Below are 11,154 nucleotides of genomic sequence, written 5' to 3'. Positions count from 1 at the left end.
TTACAAAAAAAGTTCTCAGGTTCAAAAAAACATTCAGTGAACTGAAAAACTGTGGTCGGTAATATAGGTATTTAGCTGTGTCACATGCCCTTAAGTTGAAAATAGTAAAACGCACGTTTACATTTTTTAAAAGCTGAAAAAATTAATAAAAATAATATATTAAAATTTATTAATTAAATTTAATATAAAGGAATACCTGAAACTCTGAATTAAAAATATATTAGTGATAAATCATTAAAAAATTATTTAAAAATAAAATTATCGGAATAAATGATTTCTATACTTAAGAGTGCAGATCCTTTTTAAAAATAATTTATTTATTTATATTTAGAGTTGATAAAATAAAACTTTTTTTTATCAAGAATTTTCAACATTAAATGCTTTTAATTTTTAATTGTTTAAATCCTCAAAACTGCACTTAAATTATTTTAAAAAAGGTTAAAATCGAACTTGGGCAGATTTTTCTTCTGAAAATTCTCGGTTTTCCAGTCCGACGGCCATTCTTGTTTTTTATATAAAAAAAAAAATATAATCTAATTTTTATTTTTTTAACCTTTAAACCTGCATTTTAAAATTCTTTAAATTAAAATATATGCCTGAATTTCAGACTCTTAATTTTCAAATGTTTCTGTTTTCAAGTCTACAATTTCGAAATTCTTTAAATTAAAAATGTACGCTTAAAAATAAAAATCTAAAACTAATTATTAAAAAAAAAAAAATTTTAAATTCCCTGTCAAAAAATAAATTCACTGTCATTTCCCGGTTTCCCGGTCCAGCCTAAATTAGAATTAAGAGAAATAAAAAATACCGGGCAAAAATTAGTTATAAAACCGGTTTATTCAGTTTTACATATAACGGGTGTTTATTTCTTTGCAACTGGCGCCGATTGGCTAGAAGACTTGGAATCGCGAATCGATGCGCTACGCCTTCGCTTCAATTCCTCTTGGCGTCTTGCTTTCGCTTCCTTCTGTCGCTGAGCTAGAAGTTTTGCATACTCAGCGGCTTGTTCTTTACGAGCCAAACAACGACGCTTCTTCAGTGCAATCCTGTGTCTCTTCCTCTGTAAAATTTTAATTTTAATTTATCATTATCAGAGTGTCTACTCAGATCCTGTAAAAAAAATTCCCTGACAATTACAGCTTTTTTCAGATATCTCAGATTTCTCAAGGTATAATTTTTTATAGCACTTTTGGGAATGATTAAACTGTGATACGTCATCTGGTGGAAAAAATCAGAACTAGAAAGAGTAGGTACGATTTTAAAGATGCATTTTAATTTTAGCATACAATTGTTTTTACGATTTTGTTTGTGAAGTATGAAGAACTAAAAATAAAGCTACATCGAAAAGAAAGTGTTTCAGGCGGAGAATTTCAGGGTGGCAGTTTTAATTGTAGAACAAATATTCTCGTTTTTTTCCCCCGATTCGCAAACATTTTTCCCGTTCAATAAAATTTTTTTAATCAAACTCTATTATAAACATTTATCCATTTAAAGTCATCAAAAAATTAAGGCATTCAAAGTGAAACTCTTGAATTAAACTTTAAAAATTGAAGATTAAAAGTTTTTTAATTCAAAATTTTTGTTAATTAATGCTCAATAACATACACGTATAAACTGGAAGGTACTAACACTTTACAATTGAACAATTTTAAAGAAATTCAGTTACACTGCAAAATCCAGAATTTTGAACATTCATCAATTATAGTTCAAAATTTTGATCAAGTTCCAAAAATATAAATCCACGTACAAGCATCTTTTAAAAGCTTTAAAATTTGATTTCAAAATCTTCAGAAATCTAGAAAAAGTTAAAATTTTTTTCAATTTAAAATTATTTCAGAACTTCTAAATAACTTTTAAAATTAATTGAATACTTATTTTGGTGGAAAATTTTAAAGGGATATTTAAAAGTTTTAAAAAGATTCCAAATAATAAAAAAAAAGAACCTGAAAGATTTTAAGGATTAAAAAAATTGCAGCATTTTCAAAAAATATTAGTGAAAATTCTATTCATTTTTAAACATGTTTAGAATTCTGAAAAAAATTTCACACACTTCGTTTAAATTACCTGACCTCATATTAAGTTTCAAATTAATTTCGAATCTTTTCAAAACTTCTAAATATCTCTAAAAATTACTCAAATTTTTTCTACAAATAATAAGGGTGCAATTATTATTTCTACATAAATATTCAACTGCAAATTAAAATTTTTTTAAATAGAACAATAACAATTTTAACGTTAAAAGTTTTTCGAAATTTTAACAAATTCAAAGCCAAAAAATTAATTTTGAAATTGTTTGCTTTTAAATATTTGACTTCAATTTACTCGTATTAAATTAACAATCAAATATTGCTAAATATTAAATAATTATTCTTTTTTCATAATTAAAAATTTTCAAATTAAATGGGTTAAAAATTGAATCACTTAGACTGAAACAATATTTTTAATTCAATAAAAACCTTTAAATTATTAATATATGTTTATTATTAAGTTGTTTTTAAGTTGAAAGTAGTTTATAAAGTTTCAATCACACCTTTACATTTTTTTAATGACTAAGACTTTCGAATTGAAAGAGTAAGAATCCGGAAATTTTTAAGTTTTGAACGAATTTAGGAAAGTTTTTTCAAATAAATTATTGTTCAATTTTTAATACTTAAAGTACAGATTCATAAAAAAAATGATTTATTTATCTATTTATATTTAAAACTTATAAAGTAACACTGTTTATCAAATTTTTTCAACTTCAAACGTTTTTAATTTTTAATTGCGTAAGCCTTCAAAGACTGAGCTTTAAAATTCTTTAAATTAAAAATCTACGCTAAAAAATAAAAACCCAAAATGAAGAATTTAGAGCTGAATTTTTAACTGAAATTATGGAATATTCAGTTGGAAAAGATACATTTTAAGTTAAAAAAATATTTTTAAAAATTAACAAGATTTCAACAAAATAGTTGAAGTTTCAACTGGAATAGTTACATTTTCAGGAATCAAAATTGATTGTCAACCAAATAAAAAACGAATTTTCAATTCAAATGATTAAATATAATTTTAAAAAAAACAACATTAATTTTATGTCGAAAATAGCGAATTATTAACAAAATACATTAATTTTGAACCAGCAACTTAAATTTTCATCTCAAAATGATCAATTTACAAAAAAAAAATAGAATAGAAAAATTTTCAGTGAAAAAAAAAAACAAATTTATAACCAAAAAAAGAAATAAAGCATTTTCGACAAAATTGTTAAATAAAATATATAAAGCTACTTTTATAAATGAAAAATCATTGTTATTCAAATTCAGATTGCAACTAAAACAAAAATAAAGCACGCTTTCGAAAAAATTCCCCGATTTACAGGTTTTTCCAGACATATAAAAATTCCCGATTTAGAAGCCCTGATTATCAATTTCTTTTGAGATTTTTTAAAATAAATTTGAAATATTCCTTTTGAAAATTTTCTGTAAAAAAAAGGAACACATTTGAATCCCTGCAGATTTAAAAGACCTTTTTTCGCAGAGAATTTCATCAATTAATGTCCTTATTACAAAATTTCCATTTTTTTTTTTTTTCGTTAAATCACGTGAAAATATTTATAGGATTTAATTAAAAAATTAGTTTTGAACGAAAGATTTCTGGTTTGCGAATGGTAAAACGGTAAATTATTGGTCAATTTCGTTCATTTCTGAGTTAAACTTTCAATAAAAATTGAATTTATTAAGAAAACAAAAGAAATTTTCCATACCTGTAATGTCTGTGGGGTGATCAATCGTTGAATTTTGGGGGCCTTGAAGCGCTCCTTCTTTCCCTCCTTCTGGATCGGGCGCTTCACCACAAACCGACGAACATCGTCCTGTTTGGTGAGATTAAAGAGCTTTCGGATCTTGCTGGCTCTCTTCGGACCAAGGCGACGTGGAATGTTATTGTCGGTCAATCCAGGGATCTCCTGAAAATTTATGTATTCATTTTTATTATAGTAATTCCTAATTACAGACTTCACATCCGCAAATGCTTTCAAAAAAGGATGACTTTATACGAAAATAGATGAACAAATACTTTGTAGAAAAATTTTTTTTTAACAAAATAGTTGGATTTTCAACCAAAAATGATTTATTTTCGACCAAGAGTTGAATTTTCATCAAAAGAGTCGAGTTTTCAAGCTAAAAAAAATTAATTTTTCAGAAAATAGTTTACATTTACACCAGAAAATAATTTTTAACAAGAAAGTTAATTTTCAACAAAAAATTGAATTCTTAACCAAACAATTGATTTTTTTAACCCACAAAGATAAATTTTCATCCAAATGGTGAACTTTTAAAAGAAAAGGATTAAATTTCTATCAAAAACAATTGCATTTTCTAAGAAATAATTAAATTTTACGAAAAATATGTCTTTCTAACAAAATAGTTCATTTCTAACGAATGAATTAAATTTTCAACAAAATATTTGAGTTTTTTAAACCAAATATGCAGTTAAATTTTCAAGAAAAAAAAGCTTCACACCCGTAAATGCTTTAAAAATAGGGAAAACAGGGTGACTTTTTACAAAAATAGGGGGAAAAATTATTTGAAAAAAAAAAAAAAATAAAAACATTGAACAAAATATTTGGATTTTAAACCGAAAAAGATTTATTTTCGACCAAGAGTTGAATTTTCATCAAAAGAGTCGAGTTTTCAAGCTAAAAATTAAATGTTTCAGAAAAAATTTTACATTTAGACCAGAAAAAGAATTTTTAACAAGGAAGTTAATTTCCAAGGAAGAAATGAATTTTCAACAACAAAATTAAACTCTTAACCAAACAATTGATTTTTTAACCTACAAAGATAAATTTTCATCGAAATGATGAATTTTTAAAAGGAAAAGATTAAATTTCCACCAAAAACAATTGCATTTTCAACGAATTAATTAAATTCGACGAAAAATACGACTCTAAGAAAATAGTTAATTTTTAACAAATTAATTAAATTTTCAAGAAAATATTTATGTTTTTTTTTACCAAATATGTAGTTAAATTTTCAAGAAAAAAAAACATTTTTTTTAGAAGACTTTAAACTATAAACGGAGAAAGTTGAATTTCCAAACCGAAAATTTGATTTTTTTAGAAGTGTTTGAATTTTCAAGCCGAAAAGATCATATTATGCCAAGAAAGGTGACTTTTCTACAAAAAGATGAATTTTCACTTGTAAAGGAATAATTTTATGTCAAAAAAATACAAATATTCTACAAAAAAATAGAGTTTTCGACAGAAGATTTCTTTCTAACTAAATCGTAACTTTAACAAAATAATTACCTTTTCAACAAAATAGTTAAATGTCAACCGAGCAATCGAATTTTCAGGCAAAAATGATTCAATTTTAACCGAAAGCCGCGGCATTTTCCACCAAATATAGATAAATTTCCCAACTAAAAAAAGATTTTTTGAGAAAGTTTTAATAAACTTTTTAAGAAAGTTCAATGTTCAACCCAACAAAATTCATTTTTAACTAAGAATCTTGACTTTTTCACAAAATAATTACATTTCCAAACAAATATATAAATTTTTAACCAAGTGGTCGAATTTTCAAATAAAAAAATTTAACTTCAAGCAAAGACAGCTGCATTTTCAATCTGAAAAACAGCCTTTTTGACAAAAAATTTTTAGCCATTTTCACTCATTCAAAAATTTAAATACAAATAGACGAATTTTATTCTAGTTTAATTTTCGAAAAAAGAGGACTATTCAACAAAAAAAAACTTAAATTTGCAAAAAAAAAGGGTTTCATTTATCAGCAAAAATCGACGAATTTTTTAGACGACTAATAAATTAAACAAGAAAGTTCAATTTTCAATCCGAAAAGTTCATTTTTAACCAAAACAGATACACAGATACTCAAATCAAAAGAACGAAGGTTTCTTTTCCATGCGATATTATTTTCTCAGAATCAAATACTTGAGGAAATTTTTATTTAATGCATGGATTTCAAGCCACATAAATAAAAAAAATATAAATGGTCTCAAGTACTGATACGTTTCAAGTCGAAATTTTGATTTTTTTTTAGAAGTCTTTAAACTCTAAACGGAATGAGTTGAATTTTCAAGCCAAAAAGTTCATATTTAACCAAAAAAGATAACTTATAAACAAAAAAGATGAATTTTTACTTGTAAAGGATAAATTTTACTTTTAAAAATACCAATATTCCAAAAAAACAATTGAATTTTTGACAAAAGAAGACGACCTTCTAACTAAATCGTTAAATTTAAACCAAGCAGCAGAATTTTCCAACAAATATCGATGGATGTAAAAAAAATCTGTAATAAACTTTCCAAGAAAGTTCCATTTTAAAACTGAGAAGTTCATTTTTAACAAAAAAAGTGGACTTTTTAACAAAACAGTTAAATTTTCAATCAAAAAATTAGATTTCCAAATAAATATTTTTTAAATTGCAACCAAACAGTTTAATTTTTAAAGTAAAAAAATAAATTGTTAACCAAGTGATTGAATTTTCAAATAAGAAATTTAAATACGACCAAAGACAGCTGCATTTTCAATCCGAAAAGCAGTATTTTTGACAAAAAATAAAAATTTAATTCTTAACCAAGATGAATTTTCAGCCATCTTCACTTACCAAAACATTTAAATCCAAAAAGACGAATTTTCTTCAAGTTTAATTTTCGAAAAAAGAGGACTACCTAACAAAAAAGTTACATTTACAAACAAATAATTTAATTTATCAGCAAAAAACAAAAAATTTTTGAGACTAATAAACTAAACTATGAAAGTTGAATTTTCAACTAGAAAAGTTAATTTTTAACCAAAAAAGATGGCTAAAGGAAAATAGTGGAATTTTAATCAAAATAGTTGAATTTTTAAGATAAAAAGATGAATTTTCAACCAAATGGTGAAATTTTCAAAAAAAAGGTGTCTTAGGTACTTTTAGAAGATCAAAAAGTTCAATTTTCAACCCGAAAAGATAATTTTCAATCCAAAATTTAAGTTTTCAAACAAAAAAGATTGAACTTCTATCAAGAAGCATTGAATTTTCGACTAAAGAAAGGTTTATTTTTAACAAAATAGTTGAATTTTTAAGAAAATATTTAAATTTGTAAGAATATAATTAAATTTTAAAGAATAGAGTCTGATTTTTTTGCCAAATATGTGAATTTTCAACCAAATTTTGAAACAAAAAAAATATAAAATTAGATTTTTAACCAAGAAAGATTGAACTTCTATCAAGAAACATTGAATTTTCGACTAATAAAGGTGTCTTTTTAACAACACAGTTGAACTTTTAACAAAATAATTAAAATTATAAGAAAATAATCAAATTTTTAAGAAAATAGTTGGATTTTTTGTCAAATATGTCAATTTTCAACTAATTAAGGTGAATTTTCAACAAAATAGTCAAATTATCAAACAAAAAATATAAAATTAGATTTTTAATCAAGAAAGATGAATTTTTCACAAAGATAACTTTACTCTAAAAAAAGACGAATGTTCTACAAAAAAGATGAGTTTTTATCAAAATAGTAGAATTTTGAACAAAATAATTAATATATCAACAAAATAGTTCATATTTAACCAAAAGAGATGAAGTCTTAAACAAAAACAAAATAGCAGACTTCAGCCAAAATAAAATACAAAAAGTATTTGTTAAAAAAGTTGAAATGTCTCGTCCGTACACTGAGAAAATGTGTAAAGTTCACACAGATACCCAAATCAAAAGAACGAAGATTCCTTTACCATGTGATATTATTTTCTCAGAAACGAATACTTGAGGAAATTTTTTATTTAACGCATGGATTTTAAGTCGCACAAATAACAAAAAATATATATAAATGGTCTCAATTACTGAAAAAACAAAAATAATCATTCACCTGCTCTCCTTTTTTGACGATAACAAGAGCCAAAACCGAAAGATTGGCATCCACAATGCAACCACGCACGGATTTGCGTTTACGCTCTCCGGTACGTCTTGGCCTATAGCAAGAGTGTCCTTTCGACAATAAAAGACGAACACGGCCTGTAAACAAAAAATTAGTTTCAACCACAAGGTGAAGGCTTACAAAAAATAGTTTGAATTTTCAACAAAATAATTAAATTTATAACAAATAAAGTTGAATTTTTAACCAAGCATAGTTCAGTTCACAAACAAAAATGATGAATTCTCAATGAAAGATTGAATATTTCACATTTCATGATGTATGAATTTTCAATCTAATAGAACGAATTTAAACAAAAAAAAAATGTTAAATTTTCGACCCAAAAAAGATGACTCAACAAAATAGTTGCACTTTAAACCTAAAAAGCTGAATTTTCAACAGTGAGGTAATTTTTAATCAAGAGAGATAAGTTTCAGCCAAAAATAGAATATTTAAATTTTCAGCTATATAAAAATAATTTTCAAAAAAAAAAAAAAAAGAAACAATTTTCAGCAGGCTCAAGTCGACTAGAAAACACAGACTTTTAACAAACTTTCTACCAAATGATTAATTTTTCAAATAAATAATTTCATGTTTAATCAAATCATTAAATTTTGTAACAGTTAAATTGGACTAAAACAACGCGTTTGTAACCAAATAGTTCAATCCACATCCACTAATATATTTTTTTAAAAGATGAATTTTTAAACCCAAAATGACGAATTTTAAAGAGAATACATGATTTTTCAAAAAACAGTTAAATCTTCAAACAGAAAAGACAACTCAACAAAATCACTACAGTAATGTAGGTTTTAATCGAGAGACGAATTTTTAACCAAAAATGGAAGTTAAATTTTCAGTTTTATAAAGTAAATAAATTTAAAAAAAAAATTTCAATAGGTAGAAGTCAACTAAAAACACAAACTTTGACCAAAATAGTTGTAGTCAGCACAAAGAATGATTTAAAAAAAAAGGCAAATTAATTTTCTGTTCAACAAGATAAATTTCAACAAAATGCATGAATTTTCCAAGAGCCGAATTTTTCACCAGTCTAAACATTTTTCAAATAAATAGATGAATTTTTAATCAAGTACTTAATTTTTTTTTACCAAAATAGTTGAATTTTCGAAAAATAAAGGTTTCAACAAAAAATGGAAGATAAATTTAGACTTTAAAAATTAAATTTCAACAAAAGAAAAAAAAACTAATTTTAAAACAGTGAAATGGGACCAGAAAGGAATTTTTAAGAAAATAGTTGAATCCTCAACAAAATACATGAATTTTCAACCAAATAGTTGCAATTTCAAATATAAAAGATCAATTTTCAATTAAAAAGTGCAACCAAAAATGGAATAGTTACATTTTCAGTTGAAAAAGAATGGTTAAAATTTCCATTCTTAGATTTTAACTTTAATCAAAAACAACAATTGAATACAATAAAAAAAAAACGATTTTTCAAAAAAATAGTCGAATTTCGAACGAAAGAAATGAATTTTCATCAACAAAAATAATAGATAAATTGTCAAATAACAATTTTTTAAAACTATAAATATAATTAAAGTTTCACTTTAAAAAAATGTTAATTTTCCACTAAAAAAATACATTTTCAAGAATGTAGGTCTACTTTCAACCAGTTTGTTTAATTTTTGACAAAAAAAAGTTTTTAACCAAATAATTGTATTTTCATCAAAATATGTAAATTCTCAACCAAACAGCAGAATTTTTAACCAAAATATAAATTTGAACGAAAAATTGAAAAAAAGGGGAAATTTCTTTTGGAAAATGGTGTCAACATGAAAGTGATTTCCAAAATCATTGTGGCTGCACTTTTTTCATTTATTATCAATATAATTACTAAACATTAGCTAAGTTCGTAACGGTATTTTCAATGAAGCCCCCCCCCCCCAGTCCCTCATATTGGTAACGTAATTTAGGGAAGATAATTATATTTCTTTCCCAGTAGGAAAATAATAAATTATACTAATAAAAAACAGAAATTTCAAATTTGAAAATTTAAGCATTCTAAACTCAAAACGTTTTGAATCGTTTTTTTTTTAAGAAAATAAAAAAATTATAGCTTACCGTTGGTCAAAATTCCCTGTTTCATTGGGAAACCTTGTTTATCGTTTCCACCAGCCACGCGTACAATGTAGCCTTTCCATTCATCTCCCAAGGAATCAGCTTCGATTTCGGCGCCCATACGTTTTTCGTAGAAAACTCTGAGCTTGTGCTCGTCGGAGATTTCCAACAATTTTTGACATCCCGTCGCCGGGTATGACACGTTCAACTAAAATCGAACGCCATACAATTATCATTTAATGCTTACCATGAAGAAATTCACAAATACTTAACACTCCTCGTAATTTAACTGCCCAAGAAAAATATTTTGAGGTTATGTTTCCGACACATTTTTTTGCACGATTAGATTGAAAATAATTATTTAAATTAAATGATCGAGTAGATTAATTTTGGAAAACAAAAACCCAAGAGTAACTTTACACAAATTATTAGTAACATTGCTAGAAACACAAGATCAAAGTCGTGAGAGACGTGACCGGTTACACGGGTTGTTTTCGCGACGTGAGCAAAATAGAAAATTCATATTAACACAGATACATTCTTTGGAATTTCTAGATTTTGAAGGTTATTTTTATTTTTAAAAAGATTCATGGATTCCGTTAATATTTTGCGATTATTACCTTCATCGTGACAAACTGTTGGCACGAGCAAAGCTGAGCAAAGCAAAAAGAATTCGAGGTTCGGGGATGAACCTCGAGGAGCGCTTGCGTTTGGTCACGTTAGGCTAGGACAGCGCGCTCATTTGTTGCATTTTGGCGCACAATTCAAATTGGGTATTAAAAACAATGTTCATAATTAGAATAAATAAGTAGTTACAAATAATAATAAATGAACAATAAGTGGTAAATAATAAATTCAGGTGTGAAATTTATATTGCCAAAGATTCAAGAAATCTTACAAATATTTAAACAATATTTTTAATATTTCGCTGATTTATAAAGATTTGACAAAAGAATATCACAGCAATTTCGATTGATTTCCCAAAGATTTACAAATATTTCAATGATTTCTCAAAGATGTAACAGTTTGCAAATATTTTGCAAAAATTTCGGATTTTACAAAGACTAATAATTTCACCAATATAACCAAATTTTTTAAAATTATTTGTAAGATTTTGCAGATTGTTCAAGATTTCAGAAAAATCTTACAAAATTTTTACAAACACTTCAATGATTTCCCAAA

The 11,154-nt window shown here is 25.4% G+C and overlaps 1 protein-coding gene across 1 annotated transcript; it reads right to left on the bottom strand.

Annotated features, from left to right (window-relative positions):
* Positions 1–818: 818 nt before the first annotated feature.
* Positions 819–10,686, bottom strand: LOC117178754 (40S ribosomal protein S6). The gene is made up of 5 exons (XM_033370196.1): positions 10,593–10,686; positions 9,976–10,180; positions 7,849–7,994; positions 3,740–3,940; positions 819–1,060 (listed from the first exon to the last, which is right to left on the bottom strand). The coding sequence occupies exons 1-5, from the start codon at positions 10,596–10,598 to the stop codon at positions 863–865; spliced, it is 756 nt and encodes a 251-aa protein (XP_033226087.1). The 5' UTR covers positions 10,599–10,686; the 3' UTR covers positions 819–862.
* Between the last annotated feature and the right edge of the window lie 468 nt (positions 10,687–11,154).

Source organism: Belonocnema kinseyi, chromosome 8 (assembly GCF_010883055.1).
Source record: "Belonocnema kinseyi isolate 2016_QV_RU_SX_M_011 chromosome 8, B_treatae_v1, whole genome shotgun sequence".
NCBI classification, from domain to species: Eukaryota; Metazoa; Arthropoda; class Insecta; order Hymenoptera; family Cynipidae; genus Belonocnema; species Belonocnema kinseyi.
The sequence above is the reverse complement of the archived record's forward strand: the minus strand, read 5'-3'. Positions and strand labels throughout refer to the sequence as shown.

Bases quoted from the DNA above. Each gene is read 5' to 3' on its own strand.
- LOC117178754 (XM_033370196.1), bottom strand. The intron at 3,941-7,848 runs GTGAATGATTAT...ATAAATTTTCAG, and splicing joins TCGTCAAAAAAGGAGAGCAG to GAGATCCCTGGATTGACCGA. The intron at 1,061-3,739 runs GTATGGAAAATT...AAAATTTTACAG, and splicing joins TCACCCCACAGACATTACAG to AGGAAGAGACACAGGATTGC.